The 14,283-nt window shown below is 33.4% G+C and overlaps 1 protein-coding gene across 2 annotated transcripts in view; it reads right to left on the bottom strand.

Annotated features, from left to right (window-relative positions):
• LOC107449587 (E3 ubiquitin-protein ligase rififylin) overlaps nt 1-14,283 on the bottom strand; it is a 62,863-nt gene that overhangs the window by 14,307 nt on the left and 34,273 nt on the right. The window contains exons 1-2 of one of the 2 annotated variants that reach the window (XM_016065161.4): nt 5,672-6,131; nt 2,498-2,851 (exon numbers count right to left, since the gene is read on the bottom strand). In XM_016065161.4, the coding sequence (XP_015920647.1) occupies nt 2,498-2,851; nt 5,672-5,725 (408 nt within the window). In that variant the 5' untranslated portion in view covers nt 5,726-6,131. Of the gene's footprint in view, nt 1-2,497; nt 2,852-5,671; nt 6,132-14,283 lie in introns of those variants that run through there. The other variant, XM_087164827.1, reaches the window with a different exon arrangement.

Raw genomic sequence — 14,283 nt, 5'->3', positions numbered from 1 at the left:
CTACGAAAGTGGGGATATTTTCATCAGTAGAAAAAGCGTTTTATTGCTCTTTTGGTTAGAAAAGTGAAGAATAACAATTATTTTATGTTTGTAAGCACTTCGATTAGATTTTGAAAAGCATCCAACTATGTAGAAAAGAAAAAATGATCTGAATAAATCTCTGAATAAAACTTTAAAAAAAGAAGAAAAAAGTGGGATCTGGTGGCCCTCTTGAGTTATAAATAATAAATGAGTTAGAATTTTTTAAAAAAAAAAAAAAAAAAAAAACAATTAATGCAATGAGATTTTAGACTTTTCGGGGGCCCCATCAGAACTCGGGGCCCTGGGCCAGGGCCCAATGAGCCCATCCTTAAAAATGGTTCTGGTTCAAAATTACAAGGCTACGGAGTTAAACTTTAGTAGTCGTAAACCCGAAAATTAGGTCAGCTGTTCAACGACGGATAGAATAAAATAAAATAGCAAGATATACAAATTTTTATATTACTTTGTGGAAGGTAATTTTAAATTGTAAAATACAAAATTTGAATAAAATTGATTGAATAATTAAAGATAAATGAAATTTAAACAAACCGACGTTTTTAAAATTTGAACTCAGAAACTAATCGATCGATTGCTCTGAAAGTTTGTGTTTTGAAATTAAAAGGATGTAAAAATATGTAGAACATGCAATTCAATATATTTTATTATTATTTAATAAACTAGTAAAAAATAACAAATAATTATTTAAAATTATTTTTGCTTAAAAATTTGTGCATAATTTTTTCCCTTTTTTTTTGTAATTTAATGTATACATTTTTCAATACACTCAAGAAGTTCTCGAGATAATGCACAATAATCGAAGTATGAAGTTAAAATTAAAGGACCCAAACTTTCCATCTCTCTTTTTGCCATAACTTTGGACACTATCATCTTCCAGATTGCGGCTGTTTCCGCATTTTGAAAATTAAAAAGCTAAAACTAAACTTTTGACAAACTTGCATGTTTATCCTGAACAAAATGCGCTTTAGTGCTCTTTTTCGTAAAAATATGATATTGACTCTTTATACGTGAATATACGATTAAATCAAAAGTTAATCAAGGTGTTCTCTTTTTCCATTTCATACACTGTACATAAAATAAGTCAATGAGAATCTATTATGTTGATTAATATATATTTTAAGATATTGAATACGGACAGTTTAATTGTTTCTCTGAATCAATCAACAATCTTTTTACTACCAAGAAAATGATAATAAAAAAATAATAAATTAAATCTGCCAAAAAAATTAAAATAAATTACAAATATTTTGTTACTGTTTGTTTTTCTTTTTTTTCCCGACTGCTTATTTAATGCGTTGATTAAAATATAAACCTTGAATCCCAATAAGTCAATGATTTTCCTCATTTAAAAGTAATAAAAAAATGAAAAAATTAAAACTGAATTTTTTTTATTTTATTCTTATACTTTCATTTTGCTTGAAAATTTCACAAAGCAATTATGTGATCCCATAAACCATTAATAAACTTGTTACATAAAAAAGAATTTGTAAAGAGGACCTGCCTCTCTCTCTCTGTCCCTCAGGCTTTTGTCAGTTATTCTCCCAGTAAAGAGGGGTGATTATCTATCCCCTCCTCAGTTCTCAAGAAAAAAGAATAGCAGTTTGAAAGATAAGTTCCAAGAAAATCAAGATGTGTTTGAGGGGAAAGGATTTCTATGGGTCTTCGAAAAGTTTTCAATTTCAACCATGTCTAATCGCATCCGGACTCTAGTTTAACAATATATGAGCAAAGTTAGGAGTAGTGCAGTGAAACTACAATTACATAGAATTTACAATATATTTTACTAAATTTTGTTACTAATTCTTAAAAATAAATAAATAAAAAGTCAACTACAAAAATTTTTATTAGGCATTTGTAAATGAATTTTTGACATTTTTTAGAAAAAAAAATGTGACCAGACTATTTTCCCGACGAGACTTTAAATTTTTCCCGATGGGGGGGCTGGCCATGCCCGACGGGGGTGCTCCTGCCCCCCCTGACCCCCTACTGGCGCCGCCCCTGTCTTGGAGCAAGTTGGCATCTCTTTAGTACAACAGAAAAAAAAAATCAAAACAGTTCCAATAGGCACACATAATTGTGTGTGATATTTATCGTGGGTAACTGACAATGAAAATATCTGATTGCTCATTACCTTAAATATAAATTTCATCATTTTTCTTGACTTTTTTAAATTAAGAGCATTAAATTTAAATTCCCTGATTTTTTTCAGATTGATGAACTTCCTGTTTGGCCTCCCTATTTTTATATTATGCTTTAAGCTGAAAATAATTGTAAATGTAACATTGAAACTAGTGATAGTAATAACAATCTTCATGAAATAGGAAGAAATCACTAGAAATTTTTTTGTATCCGCACATTATGTTTGCAAGGTGATATGCGATAAGACCTATTATTTCTACCAAATATTAGCATTTATAAGGATATTTTTAAAATACAGTAATGAGAAATGAAACTATACTTGTATAGATGAGCTAGAAGAAACCCCCTGGGGTCCAAAAAGACCCCTAATACTTTGACCTTGGGGGAATAAGGTGGGATAGAGAGGAGTGTACATTTGTGGTTGAGCAGATATACTTTGGGAATAACTCATCACCCATTGTACCAAAACTGGCTTTTCTCTGCTATCACTGGCAGGAATAGTGATTCCTTTTGTCTCCAAAAACCATTGCAAATCTTTTAACTTTAATTTCTCAACATCGTCAAAATTTAAAGGCACGCAGGTGAACACTTTACATCGGTAACACTGATAGAGCTTTCCTTTAGTCGAAGCACAGTCTTGGCAAAATAAGAGACCACAATCATTGCATTTTCTCTGGAATAAAAAATAAAATTATTAATGATGAGAGAGATAAACAAGGTTGCAACACAAAAGCCTTTAACATAAATTACCTGTTCATTTGTTAAAGAGAATTAAAGAAGATATATTCAATCCCACATTACTATTAGAGCTAGTATTATTTAATTGACATTTTCTATTATTTTGGAATAAAGAAATAAAACATTAAAAGAACACAGTACAATGGGATAAATTTTCATGTCCATTAGTAAAGTGAGTTGAGGTATCTTCTTTGTGCTTTCAAACTACACATAAACTATTGGAGGAGATCATATTTTAATTACATAATAACAAATAAATTATTTAGGATTGCCGTTGCGTAATCCTGCTAAAATTTGTTTGCATTTTGATAATTACAGAAAAAAAAAGAACTTTATGGTTTAATCTATAGTTTGTTCACCAGGAGTTGGTACTTGGCTCCACCTACTCAGACACAGAGTTCATTTCATTGCGGGAGTAAAATGAGACAACCCTAAATGCAGGCCAAATGTAAACAGTCAATCTGTTTCCAGTCGCTTCATCATCTGCTGTTATATCTTTCATTCTCCAGCTAATTAAGTATACTTTAAATTTAAAAGCTGCTGTTTTCCTGGCAAAAGGATACATAAAGGATGTCCAAAAGGACAAACCATTCACTCAAAAGAGATAAATACCATCAAATTTATGAAATATTATGAAAAAATACACATAAAAATTATATATAAAATATTATTTTTGTCATATGATCTCCAAAAAGCAACCTTGTTTGGGAATACTCCTTCTCCCAAAAACAGCAAAATGGTATCGTGGGATACCACGTGATGAACGCGGAGCCAAGTTCCAGCTCCAGGTGAACGAACTATAGATTACCTCAACTCAATTTTTCTATACTGTATACGTCGAATTATTTATGTAGGTTAAAGAGAATTCAGCGCAAAATGTTTCCTCTTAGAGTATAGCATTCTCTAAGGATCTCAGCACGTTTCAAATGAAATGAAAATACACTAACAAAAATTTAATATTGACTCATTTTTCACCTACTAAACAGGCATTGTTTTTAATAATATTTTTCTTTTACATCATTTTCCCCAGAGTTTTTCTGGTTGCATATTTAATTCCTGAAATTTTTGTAACAACCCTGACAAAATAATCAACTATAAAATTACAATACAACTGAGAAAATTACGTTTCTTCATTAGTTACAATTAAGATGGTATAGTTACTTAAATGTATATATGACTATTTAATAAACTACTTTCTTGTCAAAAAGATATAAAGATATTTTATTTTAAAATTTAACATTTCTACAAATTCTTACATAAGTCTACTGCAATCAATAACCTGGCGTTTCTGTTCTGTAATGGAATTCTTTTCAGATGATCAAAGAAGCGTGGAAAAAACACGAAAAAGAAAGAAAAAAGATTCTAACTGAATTCAGACATGCAAAATGCTCTAATCAAAAAAGGAAACTGATTTATACAAATTGAGAAAAAAGGCAAAATAAAATAACAAATCAAAATGGAAAAGTGCTAAAACCAAATTTGTCTTATTTTAATTTACAAAGTCAGAAATACGATTCTAGCAGAAAATGAAGAACATTTAAAGATATGTGTATTAAGAAAGACAGCACTTCATCAGGGAACACACTGCCTGCCAACACACTGGAGTCTTTTTGTCGTCAGTTTTTGGTATTACCCCTGAGGACAGAAAGGCTCCTGCGTTTGGGCTTGAGCCTGACTGAGGCAGAGGCATACAGGGCTGTTGACCCGGGTCCCCAAATCGTATAGAAAGTTTATTTTACGTTTCCTTCCTTAGTAGAAGTTTTTTAAACAAAACATCAGTACAGTGTAAAATCCGCCAGTTTTATGTTTCCTTCTTCATTCGTAAAAACACAATCTATATTTTTTAAATCCATGTTCTAGAGGCGGAATTAAGTTAAATTTTCGCAATCAAGATGGACAAATTTGGCCAGTTAAAATCCAGAATTCCCTTTTTTTGTACAGAGTTATATTCTATAGATACTTTTCCTGTTCATCGAAAATAAAGAAATACTCCTGATTTTACTGTTCAGAATGAAAAAAATTCGTCAATGACTGGCTTGCTTCAGTTAGAATTTTAAATTGATAAAATAAAAAAAAAAATAATAACAAAAATTCTGAAATCACAGAAGTTTATTCGGAACGCCATGGAATGGGGGAGGGGGTAAATTCCATTTTAAAAATTAGATTTTTCAGCGACCTAAATCCATCACTTTCTATGATTTTTTTAGAAAAATAGTTAAAATCATGACAAATTTTGTTCAATACCGAAATTGATGAGCTTCCAGGTGCGCAGATACCCTGATAATATTATTTAGACAACATTGGGCAATGTTTGAATTATGTTTACGGTTTTAGGAGAAAAGATTTTTAGAGACCAGTCAGTTTTTTTTTCAACAATAAGACTAAGTGCGAAATTGAATTTATTTTTTCTCTTCCCTATTTCATATATAGGTTTGTCATAATTCGTAAATAAATAAAAAGCTCTAATTCAATTTAATAATAAATAACAAAGCTTTTTACAAATTGGAATTTACAAACAATACGACAATAGAATATTAATTAATTTAAAATCATCATTTCTAAACAACTTCTAGTTATTGGTGACCAATTTACGGATTTTTCAAAATTTGGGCGTAGGTGTTGATATTGAACTCTCCCCCTATTTACAAACAATATTGTTTAAAAGTATTTCAGCATTCGCACAAAAATGTAACAACAAAGAGTTTAAAAATCTTTTAAATTTCCATAGAGCTAAAAAAAGAAAATTTTCAATTACCTTTTTACGGAACTGTATAACAGGAAATCGTATACTACATCCTTCACAAGACATAATGAAACTACATTAAATTCAAGAAAGTTGAAATACTTTCAAATGTAACTAAGGTAAAAGTGAGGGTATATATACGAATTTATTTACAGCCAAGAGTTTCAATTTTAAAAATAATAGTATCTATTGAAACGAAATCTTTTAAACAAGAATTTGCTGTATTGGGGCCATTATTAGATTTGGTTTAGGTTTTATGCTCGTTAGGAATGGACAGTTTGAAATACATTAGAATAAATATGTTTCATGAATAGATATCTAACAATCAAAAAATCGAAACGAAATTGATAAGATAATTAATATGCCTTTAAAATGATGTAATCGTAATGTTTATCCTAAGCTAAGTAGAATAAAAAAAATAACTTTGAAATGACAGGTAGTAACGTGAAAATCTGACATTTTATGTCACTACAAATAAGCTTATAGCTTGCTTGTTTTGCTATATACTTAATATTATTCGTTAAAACGCGGTTCGTCCCGCAGTGGACTGATCGTTAAGACACGGTTCCCAGCAGATCACCGAAGTCAAGCATCACTGGCTACGGTCAGTGTGCGGGTGGGTGACCACTTGGATCAGTCTGCGTAGGGACCGAGGGTGTGCGGTATGGGTCCTCGTTAAACTGTGCTACCGTAAAGTGCTCGACTTCGCGCGCAGGTCGTCGGGCTACCGAAGCGGGGGTGCCATCCCCTCCGCAGAGGATCAAAATTGTGATGGCATGTCTTCGGATCATCCTCCGGGATGTTTCCCAGACCGTCGCCAATAGCCCATTGTGCAGCTCTAGTGCGACGTAAATTAACAACAACAACAACAACAATAAAACGCGGTTCCCAGGAGATCACCGAAGACAAGCATCAGTGGCTGCGGTCAGAGTGCGCTTGGGAGACCACTTGGATCAGTCTGCATAGAGACCGAGGGTGTATGGTATTGGTCCTCGTTAAACTGTTCTACCATAAAATGCTCGATTTCGCGTGCAGAGGTAGTTGGGATACCGAAGCGGGGGTGCCATCCTCTCTACAGAGGATCGAAATTGTGATGGCTTGTCTTCGGATCATCCTCAGGGATGTTTCCCAGATCGTTACCAATAGCCCATTGTGCAGCTCTAGTGCGACGTAAATTAACTACAACAACAACAACTATTTTATTAATTAAAAAAAATAACATTTCTAAAAATCTATTTTTGCTGCATACGATTCACGCATTCATTTACTCATTGCATTCGATACAGAGGAAAAAACTAGATTTTAGCGGGCTTTCTCCGGAAAAATATTTTCTCTTAATCTACTTTTTATTCGCACGCAAAAAAATCGCAAGCAGGTGAAAATGTTCATTGCTCGGTGAAATACCTTTTTTAACAAAAAAAAAAAAAAACGGTTCCCAGCAGATCACCGAAGTCAAGCATCGCTGGCTGCGTTCAGTGTGCGAGTGGGTGACAATTTGGATATGTCTGCGTAGGGACCGAGAGTGTGCGGTATCTGTCCTTGTTAAACTGTTTCACCGTAAAATGCTCGACTACGCTCGCAGGCTTTTGGGCTACCGCGGTGGGGTGGCCACCCCCTCTGCAGAGAATCAAAATTGAGATGGCATGTCCTCGGATCATCCTTAGGGATGCTTCTCAGACCGTCGCTAATAGCCCATTTTGCAGATCTAGTGCGACGTAAATGAACAACAACTTAGCCAAAAATGCCTCTAAATCTTTTTAGGAATTAGAAATTGGTTTTTAACTGCTGGTTCCCATGGTTCTAGTTAAAATGGTTATTTATGGTGAGGTTTAATGCGCACCCCGTTGACGGTTCAGGTTTGCGCCTTGTAGTGAGCAACAATACTTGAGAAAATTTAAGGTACATTTGAGATATTTTTTAGGTACTGAGGCTGTTTTGAGGTATATATTAGGTAATTTAAGGTTGCTGAGAAAACTTCCATCGAAATTATGCCTTATAAAGGTTGTAACTGAGGTGTACTAAGTTGTTACATATACTAATATATATTAAAATTCACTTCAAATAAACCAGGCTGATGAGGTGTTTTTCAACGTATACAGGTTGTTTTTCTGATACTTAAAACAAAAAATTTATTTGTGAGGTATAAAAAAAAATTAACCTAATTTCAACTAAAGGGAGTGAGGCATTTATTGAGGTGTATGAAGTCATTCTTATCTATAAAGTTCATTTTGAGGTTGTTTTAAATTAACTTCATATCAACCAGACTGATAAGGGGATATCTAAGGTATACCAGGTTGTTTTTCTGACACATAACAAAAGAGGTATTTATGAGGTATAAAATTTTTTTCTTATTTCAACTAAAGAGAGTCAGATATTTATTGAGGTGTACGAAGTTATTCGATTTATACCTAAACTTATTTTGAGGTTGCTTAAATTACACTATTAAATAGCTCATTACCCAGAGTTCCGAGCGAGCCGGCGAATGGCATGTGCGTTGACAATCAAAAGTGGTAACTATGCAAAATTTGGTAAGTGTGTTTGACATTTATTGATTGAATTTGATATTGATTGAATTGATATTGATTAAATTGATAAAATTTGTACCTAACTTTAAAATTTTATGTTATTAAAAGATTGTTGATTATTTATTACATTGCTTAAAATATTAAAATAACTATATTTTTGCGAAACTCTGATGTGATTGACAATAACGGAAGTTTTTTCAGAATCAGTGTCAAAAATTGATTAAAAAATTATTAGTTTTATGAAATCTGAGAAAAAGTTTAAAAATATAGACTAGTCTTATTGAATCAAAAGAAGGAAAATTATGAATTAAAAGGAAGAAAATCTAATTGTTAAAGTTACAAGTACCATAATGAAAGATAAATGGGAAAATGAAAAGTGTTAGAAGGATCTGAATTATATATTTGAATTTCTCTAAAGATTTCTTCAGAGTATTTCATTTTGTGGCTGTGGTACCTGCCACTCTTTTAAACGCGTTTAGCTACGAGGATCGAACAGAAATGACAGAAGTGGAATGCCATTTTTCTGAAAAAGAAAAATAATTTCATCCAGTTTATTCAAATCATAAAAAACAATATCTAGTTTCTAATATTTTAAAACCATTATTGTAAATATCTTTTCTCCATTATTGTAAATATGACTTTTTTACTAACTCATATTTTTCTTTTAGGTTTCAATACTTACAAGTTTCAACAGGGAGACAGTTGCTGTTGTTAATTTGCGTCGCACTAGAGCTGCACAATGGGCTATTGGCGATGGTCTGGGAAACACCCCTGAGGATGATCCGAAGACATGCCATCACAATTTTGATCCTCTGCAGAGGGATGGCACCCCCTCTTCGGTAGCCCGACGACCTGCACGCGAAGTCGAGCACTTTACGGTAGAACAGTTTAACGAGGACCAATATCGCACACCCTCGGTCCCTATGAAAACTGATCCAAATGGTCACCCACCCGCACACTGACCATAGCCAGTGATGCTTGACTTCGGTGATCTGCTGGGAACCGTGTCTTAACGATCAGTCCACTGAGACAGAATCAATATTTAAAATAATTTTGTTGAATTGTAAAAAAATGAAATTTTAGTTTTAAATAAAAGCATTTTGAATGTCAGCTGACTAATTATTTAAATTTGCAGTTTTATAGCTTTAAAAATTCAAGCACCTTAGACATCTACCTTATAAAGATGTGAGTTCACACAATTATTATTTTTTAACTGTGTAACTCCGATAAGTGTCATTTTAAAATAATTTAATTGAATCTATTTAAATCACAGAAGAATTATGCATTTGAAATTTTGTTTTATAACTTAAAAAAAGAAGCAATTACTACCGAAGGTGTAACATAAAAAACTTCAGGTTGATAAATGAAGATCTCTTCTAGTGAAAAAATATAAAGATATTCACTATTCTTTATATAATATAAAAAATAGTGAAGTTAAAAATTATTAAGACACCCGGTGGCTGAATGGTAGCGCCGAAGAATATAGAGGCCTTCGCGCTCCCGTGCACAGGTCCTGGGTTCAATCCTCGGGCCGGGCAAGGTTGACTCAGCCTTTCATCCCTTCAGTGGGTCGATAAATGAGTACCAAGCATGTTTGGGAACTAAACACTGAGGGTTCCGCGTTCGAATGACCACCTGACCGGAATATCTGCTCCTGCACCCCAGGGCTCAAGCTCAAGAAAACTGAGATGGGCATAGTAGGCCTTGGCCCTCTATGGGCTGTCGAGCCACTGAGTTTAGTTTTTAAAAATTAATAGTCTAGGTGGGCCGGATAACACCTCACGTTTGTTACTTATTACCTTCGTAAGTATTAAAAAAATAACTTTAGGTTGAGCTATAAAAGCCTGTCGCATCTTCGGTTGCTAAGCTAAAAATGCATACTTGAGGTTATAAAATAATGATCTAAGATAAAACATGGAATACCTCACTGTAATGAAAAACTAAAATTTGTCAAGTGTCAGATAATACACTTGAGGTTGATTTATGAAAACCAGAAGTGAAAAATGGCTCACCTTAGGTAGATAAATAAATACCTCAACAACTTTATAAATCCACACTTTAGGTTGAAAAATAATAACCTAAAGTGGATCATCAAACACCTCACGTTCACAAAGAACAGCCTGTCTAATGGTCGAAAAAAGAAAAACACTTGAGGCTGACCTATAGTAACTTGATGTGTAAAATGACTCACCTTAAGTTGAAAAAAAAATACCTCTGCAGGTATAAAAATATATACTTGAGGTTGAAATATAATAACCTGAGGTAGAACATAAAACACCTCACGTTAGTAAAAAATTACCTTTACAACTGTCAAAAAATACACTTGAGGTAGTTCCGGGCCAAAGGGAGGCGATCTTCTCCCCAGATGGCGTATTCGAGCGTTGAGATCGCATATACCTCTGAAGGTGTGTCTGGTATAAAAATAATGTCAAAATAAACGAGAAATTAAATTAACTTCAGAGAATTCCACTTCTGACGATCACTAAAACTTACTCAACAACAAGTACTGAAGCTCTCCAGATACTGGCAGGAATCATCCCAATACAACTTAAAGTCATAGAGGAGGTTACAATAAAACGCATAAAATGGGATTGGGGACTCAAAGATATCCATGATGTTTTACCACCAGATTTTGAATTCAACATTAATTTTGATGTCCCCGATTTAGTCCACCCCTCTACGTATCGAGTCTAGACTTGGGGATATAACAGCCCAATAGATCATGGTTTTGAGATCTTTACAGATGGCTCTATAATGGAGACAGACAATAAAAGTTAAGATTGACGGAATAACAGTAGATCAAGTCTCCACTAGAGTCATGGACAATACCAATATTTTTACTGCTGAGCTGATGGCGATCGAGGCGGCACTAGATTGGACTATAACAAACAATATTACGCAAGCTACCATTTTTTCAGACTCGCTTTCTTCCCTCCAGGCATTGGCAGACCCAGAACTTTCCACCAGACTCATCGAACAAACAAAAAGAAAATGGAGAGAGGGCATCGAATTAAATTGGGTTAAGGCACATGTTGGTATCCAGGGCAATGAGGAGGCAGATAGAGTCGCAACGAACGCAATCGTCTCAGACATTAAAGATCTCCGGTGTCTGAGGACCCCTAAGATGATTTAAACAGACGTAAGAAAACTTATCATGGTGAGCTGGGAAAGGAAATGGAGAGAATCGAGTAAAGGTCGGCAGACCAACAAATTCATTAAGACACTCAACTACCTGACTACAAGCAAACTTTTATTTAAATCAATATTCGACTGGGCACGGAGTGTTTGGAACTTATCAAAAGAGATTCTTAAAGATGATAAATGTAAATACTGTAATGAAAAACAAACACTTGAACATCTAGCATATTTCTGCAATCATTTCCAAGAACTCCGACAAAATTTATTCAATGATAAAAGTGACCGACAAATTTTTGCAAACAATAGATGCAGAGAAATAATCAAAACCATCATCAAAACCGCTCTAGAGGAGCTGCTGGCACAAGTTTTAACAACTAATTAATATCTCCATTTCCGGACCAGCTTGTCATTTTTATATTATGGACCACGACCTAAGTTTTTAAAGTGTATTTATACGATTTTAGACCACCTTTTTACTCTATTTACATTTTGAATTGTTTTGATTTTATCTTGCCTAGTTTAGGTTTTAATGTTATTTTAGTACAAATTTTTAATTTTCCTTCATTGTATTGTACTATTGTTTTATTGACCTTGTGTCTTTTAGTCAATGAATTTTAACAACTTTTTCTTATTTATGTTAATCTGTTTTCTATATTGGATCTTAATGTTGACTATTTTAAGTCAGTCTTTTTTGTTATTTTAACTTTACTTCTCTTATTCATTTTAGTTATTTCGATGTTTTTACTTTAAGTGCTTTATTCATTTTAAATCTTTAAAAAAATGTTATGTCTTATTATATCTTATTATATCGTACGCTCGATGTTTTACAAATTTTTATGTTGAATTTTTGGATCCTTTTGGTCAATTGTATAGTTTTAGCCTTTAACTTCATGTTTTTTTCCTTTCATCAATTGTCTCTTACAATCTTTTTTATTATGTTTCCTGTATTTTAAACTTTAAATTTTTAAACCACCAGTTTTCGGTATTGAGGTTTGACCAAAAATATTTTTCACGAAGCTTGTAGAAATTCCATTATATTTTAACAGCTCCCACATGGTAATTCTGGGTCTCACATGGTAGATACAGTTAATTTTATTAAATTTCAAATATTTATTAGGGTCTGTTGGCCAATTTATAAACTTCAATTTAATTTTTTTCTTCTTGAATTTTTCATATATTTTATTGTAAACATCAATCTAGATGTTTAACCTCACCTGTTAATGAATAGTCGGAATAACCACAAGTATTATACATGTAAAACGTTTAATTCTTGAGGTAAATTTGTTACTTTTGCATTTTTGCCCGATTATCTCCGGGCTGTTGCCAAAATAGTACTATGTTTTTTTCTTGTTTTTAAATAAATGCCACGGAGGGGCTTCACCGGGCCTCTCGGTCGGTGCGTGTGCCAGATACTCTCTGTCCACCTCCGGCTGTGCGGGAGACTGTCACGGCGACAAGTTGAAAATTTTTCCTGCATACCCATATTGGGGGGGGGGACCTAATTAACCTTATACCTCTGGAAGTATATTTGAGGTATATTTTGAGGTATTCATTTGCACTCTTTTCAACCAAACGAAGTATTTACATAACAACTTTTTTTATACCTTTGAAAAATACCATTGAAATTCTCATTTATACTTCAAAAATACCTCAATTTTTTCCGTAAGGGTAGTAAGTCTACAAGGAGATGGAGTTCTATTTCTACGTCTTTATCGTGATGGTGATCGTCTTCGTTGTTCGACACATGGGGGGTGACAGTGTTCTACTTGGCCGACAAAAACTATAACTTTCGCCCGCAGTATCTGTATCTATTTGACGTTGGTTATAGTCTCGGAATGACTGTCCTCTTTCTCGGCAGTGTCGGAACTGACCTGCACGGACGACCACAATGTCAGCACACCGGTCTGTCCACACGTGATGGGACAGTTGAGGGCGAGAAGCATTTTGATGAAAAGGAGCAGGCTGGTGTGCTAGGTTGATGACGAAAGGTAACTGAGTATGACGTAGTATGTAAACGAAAGATGATCCATATATTTATTTAGATTTGCTACAGTTATGGGTGCCAATGTTTTCACATTCCGTTTAACTTCTTCTGAGCAGTTAGTAGTTGGTTCGGGATAGCAGCAAAAGGGGATTTCTTCTTTTACTACTCGACGTATCACTGACAACAAGTCAAAGTCATTTTCAATCGAAGCGGCGTCTCTTTCGGTTAATTCGCACTATAAGATTCTATGTAAAATTATCAGGTGATCATTAATTATCAGGTAATACTTTACCAAATATACTAATACTTAGACCAAATTATATAATACTTAGACTAAATACTTAGACCAAATTATGAGACGCGCTGCAGTTTTTTAATGATGACATGTTTTGCACGAGTTTATAGGCTGTACTTTTATATTTAAACAAACATGTAATGGGTTATTATTCGGGAGATTTCTTATATGTACTTCCCTATTTGTATTTATTTTTAACGTATTGCACTATAATGTTAACCCATTGATACACGAATGTAAACAGGTGCAAACCGGTTTCAGCCCCGTAAAAACAATAATGCTGTATAGTATCACCTGATAATTAAGATTTTTCACTGGATATTGTAGTGCGTCTATTAATTTGCCCACGGACTGTATTTTATCTTTAAAATACGACAGAAAGACCCCATTAACAGCAGATACAAAATTATGCATTTTAGACGTTTCAGATAACGAATTTTTCACTTAATTCTTAACAACTTTTCTACATTAGGTGATAATTTTTTTACATTTAAAAGACAAAACACTTCAGTCTTAATGCATTCATTTTTATCTTAGAAAAGATATTTTACTATTATTTAACGAAAATTATTTATTTTACGCGTTTGAGTCACGACTCTTTCACATTAGCTAATATCTAATCTCTTAATGTAACTATTATTTTAATTTATACATGTGCTTTTTTTTTATTCCTTCGATAAAA

This window comes from Parasteatoda tepidariorum, chromosome 5 (assembly GCF_982258835.1).
Source record: "Parasteatoda tepidariorum strain Cologne lab strain chromosome 5, Ptep-v5.0, whole genome shotgun sequence".
Lineage (NCBI taxonomy): Eukaryota > Metazoa > Arthropoda > Arachnida > Araneae > Theridiidae > Parasteatoda > Parasteatoda tepidariorum.
The sequence above is the reverse complement of the archived record's forward strand: the minus strand, read 5'-3'. Positions and strand labels throughout refer to the sequence as shown.